This window comes from Equus przewalskii, chromosome 2 (genome assembly GCF_037783145.1).
Source record: "Equus przewalskii isolate Varuska chromosome 2, EquPr2, whole genome shotgun sequence".
Classification (NCBI taxonomy): domain Eukaryota; kingdom Metazoa; phylum Chordata; class Mammalia; order Perissodactyla; family Equidae; genus Equus; species Equus przewalskii.
Window position 1 is genome coordinate 14,789,954 of NC_091832.1, and position 16,537 is coordinate 14,806,490.

Genomic DNA, 16,537 nt, shown 5'->3' on the forward strand with positions numbered 1-16,537 from the left:
AGTTGGGTTATCCCATTCCATCTTCTTTGTCTTTTACTAGATCTTTGTCCCTTTGGGCTACAACCTGGGTAATTTCTTCATTCTTTTAGTTCATGACTTTCCTTTCAGATGTGTCTACACTGCTCTTCAATCTGTCCATGGAGTCTAATTACAGTTTTCATTTCTAGAAGTATTTTTGGTTCTTTTTCAAATTGACTTCATCAATCTTGGGAGATTCTTGCTTTTTTGTCTTATTTTCAAATTCCTTTTTTATTTTTTTAAACATAGTAAACATTCGTATTTTAATGATTCTATTATCCACGGTCCTTGTTGATTTTACTCTGCAGTTTGACACTTTTGTTGCTTTTCACTCAGGGTGATTTATTTCCTCACATGTTTAGTGAGTTTTGACCACGAGTTCACGCTCCTTGGAATATTATCTATGGGAATTCTTCGACCCCTGGGTTTACAAGGTAGTCTTCCAGAGAGAATTTGCATCTGCTTCTGCTTGGGATCTGGGGACACAACCAGTGTGGGTCATTGTAAACTAAATTTTAAACTAAATTCTCAGCCAATGTTGCTCTGAGTTACAAATTAAGCATAAATTCTGGACTTAAACCTGCCTGAGTGTGGATTTTAGTTGGAATTCTCAGGGAAAGATTTTTCTCTTGTTTTTTCTCCCCTTCACCCAGAGCCAAGGCTGACAGACACGTATCGCACCCATCTCCCTCTGCAAGGCAGGGTTCCCCTCTAGTTGGCCCATACAGTTTCCTAGCTCATTATATACTCATTTGACTCCATTTCTTCCTTCCTTTCTCTACATCATCCCCAATACTTGCATTTTATGTGTTATCTTTTTCTTTGGATAATAGTTATCATAATGAGTGTGAAGTGGTACCTCATCGTGGTTTCAATTTGCACATTTCTTATGATTTTTACTGTTGAGCATCTTTTCACATGCTCATTAGACATCTGTATATTTTCTTTTGAAAAACATCTATTCAAGTCCTTTCCCATTTTTTAAATCTTTTTTTTTAGTTATTGTTGAGTTGTAGTTCTTTACATATTCTGGATATCAGTCTTTTATTAGATATATGACTTGCAAATATTTTTCTCCCATTCCATGGGTTGCCTTTTTACTCTTGTTGATAGTGTTCTTTGATGCACAAAAGTTATAAATTTTGATGTAGTCTACTTTATCTATTTTCCCTTTTGTTGCTTGTGCTTTTGATGTCATATCTAAGAAATCATTGCCAAATCTAATGTCATAAAGCTTTTCCCCTTTATTTTGTTCTTCAGGTTTTATAGTCTCAGCTCTTACATTTAGGTCTTCGGTCCACTTTGAGTTAGTTTTTATATACTATGTAAGGTAATGGTCCACTTTCATTTTTTGCATATGAATATCCTGTTTTCCCAGCACCATTTGTTAAAAGATTGTCCTTTCCCCATTGAAGGTCTTGGCATTCATGTTGAAAATCATTTGACCATATACACGAGGGTTTATTTCTGGGCTCTCTATTCTATTCCATTGGTCTATGTCTATCTTTAGGTCAGCATCACATTGTTTTGATTACCATAGCTTTGGAAGTAAGTTTTGAAATCACGAAGTGTGAGACCTCCAACTTTGTTCTATTTTTTTCAAGACTGCTTTGGCTATTTGGGGTACCTTGAGATTCCATATGAATTTTAGGATGGGTTTTCTATTTCTGCAAAAAAAAAAGTCACTGAGCTTTTGATAGGTATTGCATTGAATCAGTAGATGACTTCGGATAGTACTGACATCCCAACAATATGAAGTCTTCCAATCCGTGAACATAAGCTGTTTTTCCACTTATTGGTGTCTTTAATTTCTTTCAGCAATGTTTTGTAGTTTTCAACGTACATGTCTTTTGCCTCCTTGGTTAACTTTATTCCAAAGTATTTTATTCTTTCTGATGCTATTGTAAATGGAATTGTTTCCTTAATTTCCTTTTTGAATTGTTTGCTGTTAACGTATAAAAATGCAACTGATTTTTGTGTGTTGATTTTGTATTTTGCAATTGAGATTTTTGATCCTTTGCAGAAAACCTCCCACTCTCCTCTTTGGAAACTTGCAGGCTTTTCTTTGTATCCTGGTGTTCTGAAATTTCATGATAATGGCCCTCGTGAAGGTCGACTTGTTTAACCATTGGACAGTGGACGACCTATCAGCTCTTAGAGACTTTCCCTCTTGTTTTCAGCCCTACCTTCACCTCCTCTTCCAGGGATATCTGCTTCTGCTAATTCCTGAGCCTTTTGAGGGTTCTGTGATGTACATTAGGTTTCTTCTAGTTCCCTATAGTTCCTCTGGCTTAGGATTCAGGTCTTGGGCCTATGCAGTCAGTTACCATTCATCTATCCATTTTCCAGCTTTTAAAATTTTGCATCTCTTGTTTCGTTCTGTGTTTTCTTTGATCTTATGGTTTATTTATGCCATTTTGGTAGGCTTTCAATTAGCCATCTTTAATTAAAAGTTCTAATGACATGATTTTAATAATTGAAAAACAAACAGATGTGTTGATTAGACCTGTTAATTGTTGTGTGAATGAAAACATAAATGCTGCTAAAGCTAAACCAGTGGTTTGGGGATGGCAACCTCTCCTGTTCAGATAATGAATTCTTAAAAACCAACTGAATTGGTCAATTCCTTAAACAACTTGAGGATGACTATTTTGAGCTAACTTGTCGTGGCGGGCCTAAGTTCAAAATCAGAGGTCAGACTTAGGTTCTTCAGGATCAAGGCAGACAACTGGTAATACCTGTTGTCAACTGTTACAAATGAATCTTCCATGAATAAAACTATCTTGCACAAATGATGTGATGTTTGGTCTGTTTCAAAATAATCCACGCTGGGTGTTGGCAGAAATAACTGGGGCGGGGGGCGGGGCGGATACTGATGAAGCAAGTGTCAGGAATTGATACTTGTTGAAGTTGGGGAATGAAGTCATGGGAACTCATTAGATTTTTCTCTCAATATTTGTATCTCTCTGAAAATTTCCATGATAGTAATAAGAAGAACATGACTATATCATAGGGCATCCTGAGGAGGTCTCAATGGATTATTTGCTAGGATGCTTGGGGATATTTGAAGTATTTTTAATTTTTTTATTATTTTATTATTTTTTTTTTTTAGTAAATGTTCTGTAAACGATTTCTTTTTTTTTTTATTGAGTTATTGATAGGTTACAATCTTGTGAAATTTCAGTTGTACATTAATGTTTGTCACTCATGTTGTGGGTGCACCACTTCACCCTTTCTGCCCACCCCCCACCCCAACTTTCCCCTGGTATCCACTAAACTGTTCTTAGTCCATAATTTTAAATTCCTCATATGAGTGGAGTCATACACAGATTGTCCTTCTCTCACTGGCTTATTTCACTTAACATAATTCTTTCAAGGTCCATCCATGTTATTGCAAATGGAATGATTTTGTTCTGTTTTGCAGCTGAGTAGTATTCCAACGTATATATGTACCACATCTTCTTTATCCATTCATCTGTTGCTGGACACTTAAGTTGCTTCCACATCTTGGCTATTGTAAACAGTGCTGCAATAAACATTGGGGTGCATAGGACTTTTGGGATTGCTGACTTCAAGCTCTTTGGATATATACCCAGTAGTGGGATGGCTGGATCGTATGGTAATTCTATTTTTAATTTTTTGAGGAATCTCCATACTGTTTTCCATAGTGGCTGCACCAGTTTGCATTCCCACCAGCAGTGTATGAGGGTTCCTTTTTCTCCGCAACCTCTCCAACATTTGTTGCTATTAGTTTTAGATATTTTTGTCATTCTAACGGGTGTAAGGTGATATCTTAGTGTAGTTTTGATTTGCATTTCCCTGATGATCAGCGATGATGAGCATCTTTTCATGTGCCTATTGGCCATCAGTATATCTTCTTTGGAGAAATGTCTGTTCATGTCTCCAGCCCATTTTTTGATTGGGTTGTTTGATGTTTTGTTGTTGAGTTGCGAGAGTTCTTTATATATTATGGATATTAAGCCTTTGTCAGATATATGACTTGCAAATATTTTTTCCCAGTTAGTGGGTTGTTTTTTTGTTTCAATCCTGTTTTCATTTGCCTTGAAGAAGCTCTTTAATCTGATGAAGTCCCATTTGTTTATTCTTTCTATTGTTTCCCTTCTCTGAGAAGGCATGGTATCCGAAAAGACCCTTTTAATACCGATGTCAAAGAGTGTACTGCCTACGTTTTCTTCCAGAAGCCTTATGGTTTCAGGTCTCACCTTTAGGTCTTTGATCCATTTTGAGTTTATTTTGGTGAATGGTGAAAAAGAATGGTCAATTTTCATTCTTTTACATGTGGCTTTTCAGTTTTCCCAGCACCATTTGTTGAAAAGACTTTCTTTTCTCCATTGTATGCCCTCAGCTCCTTTGTTGAAGATAAGCTGTCCATAGATGTGTGGTTTTATTTCTGGGCTTTCAATTCTGTTCCATTGATCTGTGCACCTGCTTTTGTACCAGTACCATGTTGTTTTGATTACTGTAGCTTTGTAGTATGTTTTGAAGTCAGGGATTGTGATGCCTCCCGTTTTGTTCTTTTTTTCTCAGGATTGCTTTAGAAATTCGGGGTCTTTTGTTGCCCCATATGAATTTTAGGATTCTTTGTTCTAATTCTGTAAAGAATGTCATTGGGATTCTGATTGGGATGGCGTTGAATCTGTAGATTGCTTTAGGTAGCACGGACATTTTAACTACGTTTATTCTTCCAATCCACGTACATGGAATGTCTTTCCATCTCCTTATGTCGTCATCCAATTCTCTCAGAAAGCCCTTGTAATTTTCATTATATAGGTCCTTCGCTTCCTTAGTTAAATTTACCCCAAGGTATTTTATTCTTTTTGTTGCGATTGTGAATGCTATTGTATTCTTGAGTTCTTTTTCTGTTAGTTCATTACTGGAGTATAGAAATGCTACTGATTTATGCAAATTGATTTTATACCCTGCAACTTTGCTGTAGTTGTTGATTACTTCTAACAGTTTTCCAATGGATTCTTTGGGGTTTTCTATATATAAGATCATGTCGTCTGCAAATAGCGAGAGTTTCACTTCTTCCCTCCCGATTTGGATTCCTTTTATTCCTTTTTCTTGCCTGATTGCTCTGGCCAGGACCTCCAGTACTATGTTAAATGAGAGTGGTGATAGAGGGCATCCTTGTCTCATTCCTGTTTTCAGGGGGATGGCATTCAGTTTTTGCCCACAGAGTATGATGTTGGCTATGGGTTTGTCATATATGGCCTTTATTATGTTGAGGTAGTTCCCTTCTATCCCCATTTTGTTCGGAGTTTTTATCATAAATGGCTGTTGGATCTTGTCAAATGCCTTCTCTGCATCTATTGAGATGATCATGTGGTTTTTATTCCTCAGTTTGTTGATGTGGTGTATCACGTTGATTGATTTGCAGATGTTGAACCATCCCTGTGTCCCTGGTATGAATCCCACCTGATCATGATGTATGATTCTTTTGATGAATTGCTGAATTCTGGTTGCCAAAATTTTGTTTAGAATTTTTGCATCTATGTTCATCAGTGATATTGGCCTGTAGTTCTCTTTTTTCATGGTGTCCTTGTCAGGTTTTGGTATCAACGTGATGTTGGCCTCATAGAATGTGTTAGGAAGTGTTCCATCTTCCCTAATTTTTTGGAATAGCTTGAAAAGGATAGGTATTAAATCCTCTCTGAAAGTTTGGTAGAATTCCCCAGGAAAGCCATCTGGTCCTGGGGTTTTATTCTTTGGGATGTTTTTGATTGCTGTTTCAATCTCTTTCCTTGTGATTGGTCTGTTCAAATTGTCTGCCTCTTCTCGAGTGAGCTTTGGGAGATTGTAGAAGTCCAAGAATTTATCCATTTCCTCTAGGTAATCCATTCTGTTGGCATATAGCTTTTTGTAGTATTCTCTTATAATCTGTTGTATTTCTGCAGAGTCTGTTGTTATTTCTCCTTGCTCATTTCTGATTTTGTTTATTTGAGCTTTCTCCCTTTTTTCTTTGTAAGTCTGGCTAGTGGTTTGTCAATTTTATTTATCTTCTCAAAAAAACCAGCTCTTTGTCTCATCGATCCTTTCTACTGCCTTTTTCGTTTCAATAGTATTTATTTCTGCTCTGATTTTTATTATTTCTCTCCTGCTGACTTTGGGCTTCATTTGTTCTTTTTTTTCTAGTTCAGTTAGGTGTGCTTTAAGGTTGCTTATTTGGGATTTTTCTTGTTTGTTAAGATGTGCCTGTATTGCGATGAATTTTCCTCTTAATACAGCTTTTGCTGTATCCCATATGAGTTGGTATGGCATGCTATCATTTTCATTTGTTTCCAGGTATTTTTTTTAATTTCTTCTTTAATTTCTTCAATGATCCATTGCTTGTTCAGTAGTGTGTTGTTTAGTCTCCACATCTTTGTGCCTTTCTCAGCTTTTTTCTAGTAATTAATTTCTAGCCTTATAGCACTATGATCTGAGAAGATGCTTGTTATTATTTCAATTTTTTTAAATTTGTAGAGGCTTGCCTTGTTTCCCAACATATGGTCTATCCTAGAGAATGTTCCATGTGCACTTGAGAAGAATGTGTATTCAGCTCCTTCAGGGTGGAGTGATCTATATATGTCTATTAAGTCCAATTGTTTTAGTTTTTCATTCAGCTCCACTATTTCCTTGTTGATTTTCTGTCTGGATGATCTGTCCATTGATGTGAGTGGGGTGTTGAGGTCCCCTACTATTATTGTGTTGTTTTTAACATCTTCCTTCAGGTCTGTTAATAGTTGCTTTATGAATCTTGGTGCTCCTGTGTTGGGTGCATAGATATTTATAAGCGTTATTTCTTCGTGATGAAGTGTCCCTTTGATCATTATATATTGTCCCTCTGTGTCTCTCTTTACCTGTCTTATTTTGAAATCCACTTGGTCTGATATGAGAATTGCAACACCTGCCTTTTTTTCCTTGCTATTAGTTTGAAGTATGGTCCTCCACCCCTTCACTCTGAGTCTGTGTTTGTCCTTGGGGCTGAGGTGTGTTTCTTGGAGGCAACCAATTGTTGGATCGTGTTCTTTAATCCATTTTGCCACTCTGGGTCTTTTTATTGGAGAGTTCAATTCGTTCACATTGAGAGTGATTATTGATGCATGTGGACTTAATGCTGTCAATCTGTTGCTCATTATCTTGTTTTCCTGTGTGCTTTAGACTACCCATTTAATACTGCAATTTCTTATGCTGGGTTTCTTAGATTTTTCCTTATCTATGATTTGTGACTCTGTTCTGTACTTTATTTTAGTGTCTACCTTGAAGTGTGTATTTAGAATCTTGTATATAATATAGTCTATTCTCTGGTGGTCTCTTACTTACTTGACCGATACTGATTTAGACCCTTTGCTCTTCCCCTCCTAAATAATTATTTTCATTTTTTATTCCAACTCGTCTTATTCATTGGTAGTTAGAGTGCTAAGATCGTCCTTGTTTTGGTAGTTCCCTTACTTTTACCCTAATGCTATAATTGAATATTTGCTACCCTGTTCTGGTTCTATCCATCGGTCTCCCTAGTCTGTGGATTGTGTCCCCTTTCTCCCTTTTTCTTTTTTCAGGTATGAGAGCCTTCTTGAGGATTTCTTGTAATGGAGGGCTTTTAGTTACAAATTCCCTCAACTTTTGTTTGTCTGGAAAAGATTTAATTTCTCCCTCATATCTGAAGGAAATTCTTGCTGGATAGAGTATTCTTGGCTGAAGATTTTTATCCTTTAAAGCTTTGAATATGTCACTCCATTCTCTCCTAGCTTGTAGGGTTTCTGTAGAGAAATCCGCTGACAGTCTGATAGGGGCTCCTTTATAGGTTATTCTCTTTTTTTTCCTTACTTCCCTGAATATTCTTTCCTTATCATTCCTTTTTGCCAACTTTACTACTATGTGCTGTGGGGTAGCTCTTTTTACATTGACAAATCTAGGAGATCTAAAACCCTCCTCTACACACATTTCTCCATCGATCCCTAGATTTGGGAAGTTCTCTTCAATAATTCCATTAAGCACACTTTCTGCTCCATTTTCCTTTTCCATATTCTCGGGAATTCCTATGATCCTTATGTTCTCACTCCTCATTGAATCCATTATCTCTCGGAGATTTTCCTCATTTTTTTAAATTCTTAGTTCTCTTTCTTCCTCTGTCTGGCGCCATTCAGCCTGTCTATCTTCGATTATGCTAATTTTCTCCTCTATGTTGTCTACACGGGCATTCAGGGAATCCGTATTCTGTTTTATCTGGTCCATTGTGTTTTTCATCTCAAGTAATTCTGTTTGATTCTTCTTTATGATTTCAATCTCTTTTGTGAAGTAACTCCAGAACTCAGCTTGTTTCTCTATCTTTCTCTCTACCTCATTGAGTTTTTTGATTATAGCTGCTCTGAACTCATTATCACTTAGTTTACCTAATTAACAACAGATTGTCCTCAGGACTTAATTCTATGTTTTTATTGTTTTCCTTCTGGTCTGGGGCTTTTATAAATTGCTGGACGGCAGAGGAGCGGTTTTTTCTCATGGTGGTAGAATTCAGTTGCAGTTACAGCCTGTCGCCACTAGATGGGGGTCGAGAGCGGCGTGTTAGCTCTCCGCCTTGGGGCAAGATGGCTGCGCCCACCTGCTTTGCCAGGGGGGAGGGGCTGTTACTCACACACGCCGGTCTGGGTTCAGATCAGTTCTGTTCTCTGGTCTCCCAAGGCCCTTGATTTATGGGGTCCCCGCCGACAGAAGCTTTCCCCCCGTCAGCGGGTCTCCACTGAATCAGCGGCAGGAGTCCTGGATGATCCCCTGGTCGCGCGGCCCCTCCCCCGCTCCTTCCCGACCTGCGCCGCAGCGAACGCAGACTCTAGGGGAGGGAGCGATGTTCTCTCCTACCGTTCCAGCGCCTCCGAGGGTGTAAGCAAGGTTTATGATCTCCGCCTTCTTGGTATTGTAGGTCTCTAACACGCTGGCATTATGTTTATTCTCTGAAATTCAGTTCTTCCAATCTTTTGTTGTATTTTGGAGGGGAGAGAATCCTGGGTCAGCTCACCCCGCCATTTTGCTCCGCCCCCTTCCTTGAAGTATTTTTTAAAGAGAAGTTTTGCAATTTTCACAGGCACATCTGTGCTTCACCTCCAACTAAAGATGGTTTCATCTCCAAGAAGTCAAGATTCTCAGTCTTTATAACACATGCTGTGCTCATATGTCAGTTCTTGAGACCTAATATTGCCACTTCAGGTACTGCTCAAAGAGCTTACTCTTGTCTCAACTTCTCTTCAACTCTCAAGAAAAGGGCACATGATATAAAATATAAAATCACATATTTTATATATTTATAATTTTTTAATAGTTTAAGACTCACAGGATGTTATGACAACAGTGCAGAGAGTTCCTGTGTATCTTTCAGCCACCTCCCCCAATAATACTATCTCACATAACCATAGTACATGAGGCAACTGAGATTTGAAAGATCCAGTCCACAGCCATGGGATGTTTCAGTTCACCAAGGTTTCTAAGTTTTATTCCTGAATGTGAACCACCAGAAAACAATATACTTGAATCACATTGGCTTAATTTTCCATAGAAATGCCTTATACTCTTGGATTTTATTGACTGTCCAGATAAGAAATGGACGCCTGAAGAATGTTTTTTTATTGTCTGAAAACCTACAGTTAAAGACTGTCGGTTACACTATTCAACATCCCTTTCGTAAGGATCCCTGTGATAAGTTTCTTACAGAATTGAGTGCCAGGGAAAGGTCTGTTTCTCCAGGAAAAAAAAATCTTCCTTGCCATTAATAAGAACCATGCAAAATATCATATTTCTTTGTTTCCCTTTTGCCTTGGCTATCAGAAATTCAGAATAATTTTAGGATATAATTGCAGTAACTAACTCATTTAATATTTCTGTCATTCTTTCCCCTCTCCCTTTAAATAGTTTCTGATCTTTTAAAAAAATTTCATTGAGGTCATACTGGTTTATAACATTATATCAGTTTCAGGTGTACATCATTATAGTTTGACTTCTCTGTAGAATGTATCATGGTTACCACCAAAAGTCTAGTTTCCAACTGTCCTGATTTTTCTTTTTGCCTTTATTTTAATTGTATAATCCCTTAGCCACAATTATAAAATGGAAAAAGCTCTAAAAATGGAAAGCATTTTTAAATTTAGGAAGTTTAGTAGGAATATTCATACGTTTCACTACGGAAATACTAATATGTTTGATTTCAGGGCACTGCCCCAGACTCCTCCTCTATACAGAATAAATACTGGAATTACAGTATATAGTGTGCTCCTTCTAAAATCTGAGAGATTCTGAACTCTGAAATCATAGCTAACCCCAAGGATTTTGGACCTGCGTATGTTTGAATGTGGTAAGGTCCTCACAGATCTTTGGGAGAGCAGGCCTTTGGTGCAGAGGTTCCCAGAAAGCCACCGGGTAGATGTGACCTGATATGGGAGGAAACTTGGGAGAGGCAGCCTTGCAAGCCAAAAGGGAGACCTGCTCGTGGCTGCCATCAGTCCCTTGATTCCAAAGCCCATGTCCCTTGACCACTAGTGACATTACCTGTCTCTTGAACATCTTGTGGTCGGATTTTCTTGGTCAGTTTTAGAGCTGCTTCAAGGTCATAGACTTGGGAACGGGTGAACTTCAGCTCCCTGCGGAGCTCATTAATCTCCTTGATCAGGGAGACATTTTCCTATAGAAAAGATGGAAGAGTGAGTGAGTATGGACAGAAGGGTGATCAGTGGGCACAGGGCCTACCCTGGTCTGGGACCAAGGGTGTGGGGAATGGGCAGGTTTGGTCCTGGGCCCAGATTAACTCTCTGGTTCCTCTACTGGGGCATGAGTCTTCATACTAGTTCATGGATTGGCCTCTCGAGGTACCAGCTAACTTACCTTCAGGTGGACTCTGGCAATGTAAGATACAGACAGTGTGTACCATTCCCATCCCTCTAGGCTCTTTCCGACACCAACAGCAACAACAACACTTTTCTAAGCACCTTATATGAATTTAATGCACTGATAATAACCCATAATAACGAGTAGATTCTATTACAATCACAATTTTACAGAAGAGAAAACTGAGGTATAGAGAATTTATGTAACTTGCCCAGATTACAGATAGCAAGTGGCAGAGCCAGGATTCTGACCCTGACAGTCTGGCTCCAGAGCTCTGAACTAAGTACCATGCTATACTTTATTCAGTTTTCCCATTCATTTGCTGAACCTATATTTATATGGTATCTGCTATGTCCCTGGGATGCAGACAGAAATAAGACGTGGTTTCTGCCTTCAGTAGCATACTGTCCAGTGAGGAACACAGATAGGTACACGAATAATTAACATTTGCTATATCCATTGGAAGTTCACTACTCATTTGTGTTTGACAAATATCCATCCATCCATCCAATTTATTGACCTCTTACTATGTGCCAGGCATTGTGCTGATCCTGAGGTATATAGACAGTAAGACCTGGCCTCTGCTCTTGAGGAGTTCAGAGTTTGGTGGGGAATCTGAGCACAGTTTAGCATGGTGGCCACCTTACTGTGATGGAGGAGTGAGGCACAGAGGAAAAACTGCCCGAATGACCAGGGTAGATTCCTAGAGATTGAGCCCTGGGCTGAGGCGTGAAGGAGCTACCAAGGAGAGGGTAAGGGCGTCCCATACAACTGGAACAGCAGGAGCAAAGGTACAGAAGTATGACACGGCTGGTGTGTGGGGGACTTGCAGAAGTTCTGTATCCCTGAATGCAGAGAGGGGAGTGGAGGGGAGTACAAAGAGCCTGCTCAGAACAGGTAGTGGGGCCTCTGCACTCTGGACCAAGCAGTCTCTTCCCTTCCCACACCTCAAATCACTGCCTTCCTTTCGCACTCAGCACAAAGGCACCAAGGGTGGCTCCATGGAGACATCCCATCACCATGGGCCCAGAGAGAGATTGGCCACTTTGCTCTTAGAGCCCACACAGCCTTAGGACTTGGCTTGTCCACCACAGTGCCTCTCATAGGACTCTGCAAATGCATCACCTGAGGATCCTGTTAGAGGTGCCTTCTCACTCAGTGGGTCTGGAGCCAGTGCTGAGATTCTGCGTTTCTAACCAGCTCCCAAGAGATGCTGCTGCTGGGCCACGGGCCAGACCATCTGTGGGTAGCAAGGCTCTCCAGGGTCTGAGTACCAAAAATGGCAAATGCAGGCCAAATCTATGTAAAACAGACCTGTGCGAGGAACGGACTGTGCTTCCACTTAGGATGTTCTCTCTGGAGTGGTGAGTGTGAGGTCAGAGCCCAGGGAACAGGATGACCCCCAGCATTATTCTCACCGGGCCGTGACGAGCACTCCTCTGTTATGGGATACGAGCTGGAGACGCCCCCACATACTCTTTTCCTCCAGAGCCTCTTCATCCAAGCACGTCAGGTACACCTTCAGATTTTCAGTATACCACTTAATTCAGCATTCTTCATTTAAGCAAAATTCTCTCCTTCTTGGATGAAATGCCCAAGGATTGCCAATGCCTCGTTCTCAGGCCAGGCTTCGTGCCTGTTTTTCTCTGAAGTCAGCAGGTTTTCTCCATCTGATCTTTTACCCTTTTAACCAACCCATGCCTTGGTGATGCATCTCCCACATCTCCTTTCCTTTCCAGTGAAACGCTCCGCCAGCTTCCTCCCCGTGGAAGCCCTTCATATCGTATCATGACATGATCAATTAAATACAGATTTATTGCATTCTAAGACCTTGGATTCTGCCTTGCCTGTAAGAAGTGCTCAATAGATATTTGTGGAATTGATAAGCAAATGAATAACATACAGTGGATACCAAGTGGAATAAGACAAGATTCTTACTAATGAGGAAATTACAAACCAGGGGGTAAAGGTCGGGCTGGGGAGACCAGACAGGATTCTCAGGAGAGCCAGAGGGAGCTCACGCACAAACGCATGCGCTGAGGGGCTCTCTCAGCTCCTCCTCTCAGTTGGTGTCACTTACCTTCACTTCTCGTGCCTCATTTAATAAAGTAATCATAGTCAGAATGAAGATTAGAGCCTGAGAGTACCATTTGCCAATCCTTTCCATAAACATCCTTAAGGTACTTCTTGGTCATTCCACCTCTTTTGTCACTGAATCCTGTTGATTTTGTGTCTGAACGGAATCTTGTGTCCAGCCTTCCTGCGGTGACTTGTACCCAGCTCTCAGCATCCCGCCCCACTGCTACTGTAATGGCCCCAAGTGGAGCCCCTGCCCTACTTTCTACCCGCTCCCTCCTCAACAAGCCTGTCATCATGATGGGGACTTCTGGCTCCTGGTATCTTTTGGTGAGAATGCCTGTTTCTGACCTCACCGCCAGCCTCAGACACATCCAAGAAGCTTGCCACCTCAATTTTTTTGTTTTGTTCATTCATCCATAAAAATCACCTAAGAACAGTTTCTGGAAGACCACTATGCGCTGGCCATTGTGCCAGACACGGGAGGTCCAGCTGGGATCCAACGCAGAGAGATGCCATGAGAGTCTGAAGAGGAGTGCTCGCCCCATGTGAGGAAGGCTCCCTGGGGAGGTGGGGGACAGGGAAGAGGGTTCAGGCCCAGGGCCAAGAGGGAGCAGGCAGGATTTGAGGTACCAAACGCTTGACGATGATAATGACAACAAGAGCAATCATAACTTCAAGGGTTGATTAGATCCCTGCACCGGATCAAACATTTTGCATATGTTACCTTATTTAATCCCTACAACCACCTTATGAGGAAGCTATTACTAGACTCATTTTCATATGAGGACACTGAGGCAGTGCCTAAGTGGAAGAGCTGGAATTTGAATCTGGTTGTGTCTGCCTCCAAGGGCCTGGTTCCTCTATGACGGCTGCCTCCCAGACTCCACCTTCCCATCTCTCATTTACATTACCTCCATTCCAACACCTCACGTAGTATAATGGCCACGGAAGCACCCTAAAAGGACAAGTGGGGCTCCTAAAGAGTGCTTCTTGGGGTGGTCCTGTGTTCTGAAGAGTGCAGAAATCACACTGAGGTCAACTGTATGTGCTTCGTGTAGCTTTGTGAAATAAAATGTGAGCACAACAGGTTTGCTGAGCCTTCTGCTCCGGATCCCTCCTTGGTCAGGATGGCCTACAAAAGCCTCTGCAATCCTCCAGACCCCCACCCAGCTCCTCTGCAGCAGGGAAAATCTGACCTGGGGTCCATCAAGTACCACGTCTTGGGGTAAGACTTGTAAGAGAGACTGGCTGGGGGATGCTAAGGTCCGTTTATATAGAAAGCCTTAGAAACAAAGGACTACGCCAAGCTGCCTAGGACTGCCTTTGGTTGGGGGTGATGCCAGAGAGCCACAGTGGAAACTGACCCTGGCAGATCTTCAGAAGCCCATGTTGGGCAAAGAAGAAAGGGAATGCCTGTAGCACCCCCTACTGGCCAGCCTTGAGTTGATGCCTTTAAGAATGTGACAGTGCCTGGCAGTATGGAAAAAGCAGGCAAAACTGATTCCATGAACTTGGAAACCCTGCATTAGTAGGTCTTTCTGGAAGTCACAATTGGTGGGCTTGCCATTTGCCTAACTGCACAAATGAACCATTTTTCTGCTCCTCTTTCAACTTTCCTCTCATGTCTAATCTGACATTTCTAGTCATCATTCTACTTTTTTTTTGCTGAGGAATATTCGCCCTGAGCTAACATCTGTTGCCAATCTTCCTCTTTCGTTTTTTTTTTTTCACTTGAGGAAGATTCGCCCTGAGCTAACATCTGTGCCAATCTTCCTCTTTTGTTTTTTTTTTTTCGCTTCAGGAAGATTCGCCCAGAGCTATCTATGCCAATCTTCCTCCATTCTGTATGTGGGTGGCTGCCACAACATGGCTGATGAGTTGTGTGGGTCCGCACCTGGGATCTGAACCTGCAAACCTTGGCCACTGAAGCGGATTGTACCAAACTTAACCACTACATCACAGGGCTGGCCCCTCATCATTTCTACTCTTGACATCACAACTTTCCTCTCCCAAGGTTTTTTCATCTCCCCCTCCCTGGGCAGTCATCTAACTGGCTTTCCTGTTAATCTAACTTGCCTGTCCCCACTGGCCTTCCACTCTGACGACCGAGTTAGCCTTTCAGAACAGAAAACACTCTTACCTACTTAAGAAACCTTGGGTGGCACCTGCTTATAAGATAAACTTTATGCTTCGTGTGTGGCATGGAAAGCCCTTTCAATGGGACCCTAAACTACCTACCGTTCCAGTGGGCTCTTTCTCCCTGCCCTCAAGCTCTGCAATAAAGTAAGGTCTGTGGATTCCTGGTCCTGTTCTCTGGTGTGCCCTCTGTCTGGAAGGCTCTTCCCCTATTTGCTCCCTGACCATCCTCTACTCACCTTTCAAGGCCCAGCTCAAATACACTTCACCTAATGGAAGCCTGTCTCTACAATGTGCCCACAGCACTGGATACGCGGGATCGAGCAGTGATTGTTTGTATCTGGCTCAAGTTCCCTACCACGAGCTCCCTGAGGACAGGCACGTTATCACATTCCTCTTGGAATCTTCCATGGCCAGCATGGAGCTTGGCATGTAAGAAGCCCTCCAAGGATGCATCCTAAATGAATGGAATAAGTGTCCTAGATGTTTGTATTGCATAGCAACTCTTATTTCCTTATCTGCGAGTGTGTTGGAGAATGAGTGGGGGAGGCCCTGCGCGCCTGTTGAACATACAAATGGGACAGTGATCTCATTTTCTGTGTTTTCTACTAAGTTTCTCTCAGACACCATGTCCGCCCCGGCCTTTCTCGGCCTTTTTGAACTGAAGTGCCAGGGCCGTGGTACCTGCAGACACAGCTCCTTACCAACGCATACCAAGACCTCAGGTGCCCCGGGCCACCAGATGGGGGGTCTGGGATCAGTTGTACTGTCCCATCTCTCATGCCCCCAGCCCACAGGCCCCCGGTCTGTGCTGTGATGGCTTTAGAGGCTCTCCCACTGGATGTTCATTCTTGAAGAAGTCTCTTTCTTGGAAGAAGGGTATTCTGGGCCTGGCCAGTACCTCATGCTTTACATTAGTTATCTCATTCAAGCCTCGCGGTAACTCACTGAAGTTGGTGTTCTCTCCCCATTTTACAGATAGGGAAGGCGGCTCCTGGGGAAGTTAAGGAATTTACTCAAGGTCTCCCAGAGTGGCTGAGGCAGGATAAATGGGGTCTGCATTGCGACAGTGCCCACTCCCTTTTCACCTGCCCTGACACCTTGCCTGGCCCTGCCAACACCTCTCGTTCAACTTAAAATCAAAGAAGGAAACCATTTTTTATCATCCAGAACAGTGGTTTTGAAAGTTTTTCATTTAAAAAAATCTTCCAAACAAACTCTTATACAGAGTCCACTGTCATGAGCAAGGAGTCTCCCTGGTTGAGGGGTGGGGACTCAGAGCTCTGCCTCCCGGGCCCCCTCGCCCCCTGCACTTGTCTGGGGCCTGTCTATGGATCCACAGGGCTCCAGAGCATATGAGTTCACAATGTGGCCTGAGGAAACACTCTTTAGGGATTTCCCGTGTTGACGGCTCCCTCTGCCAGCCATC

General features: G+C 41.8%; 1 protein-coding gene across 16 annotated transcripts in view; it reads right to left on the bottom strand.

Moving 5' to 3' along the window:
- Positions 1-16,537, bottom strand: part of CFAP57 (cilia and flagella associated protein 57) — an 83,364-nt gene that overhangs the window by 5,139 nt on the left and 61,688 nt on the right. For all 16 annotated transcript variants that reach the window (XM_070609937.1, XM_070609942.1, XM_070609947.1 and 13 more), the window contains one exon: positions 10,558-10,690. In XM_070609937.1, the coding sequence (XP_070466038.1) occupies positions 10,558-10,690 (133 nt within the window). The remainder of the gene's footprint in view (positions 1-10,557; positions 10,691-16,537) is intronic.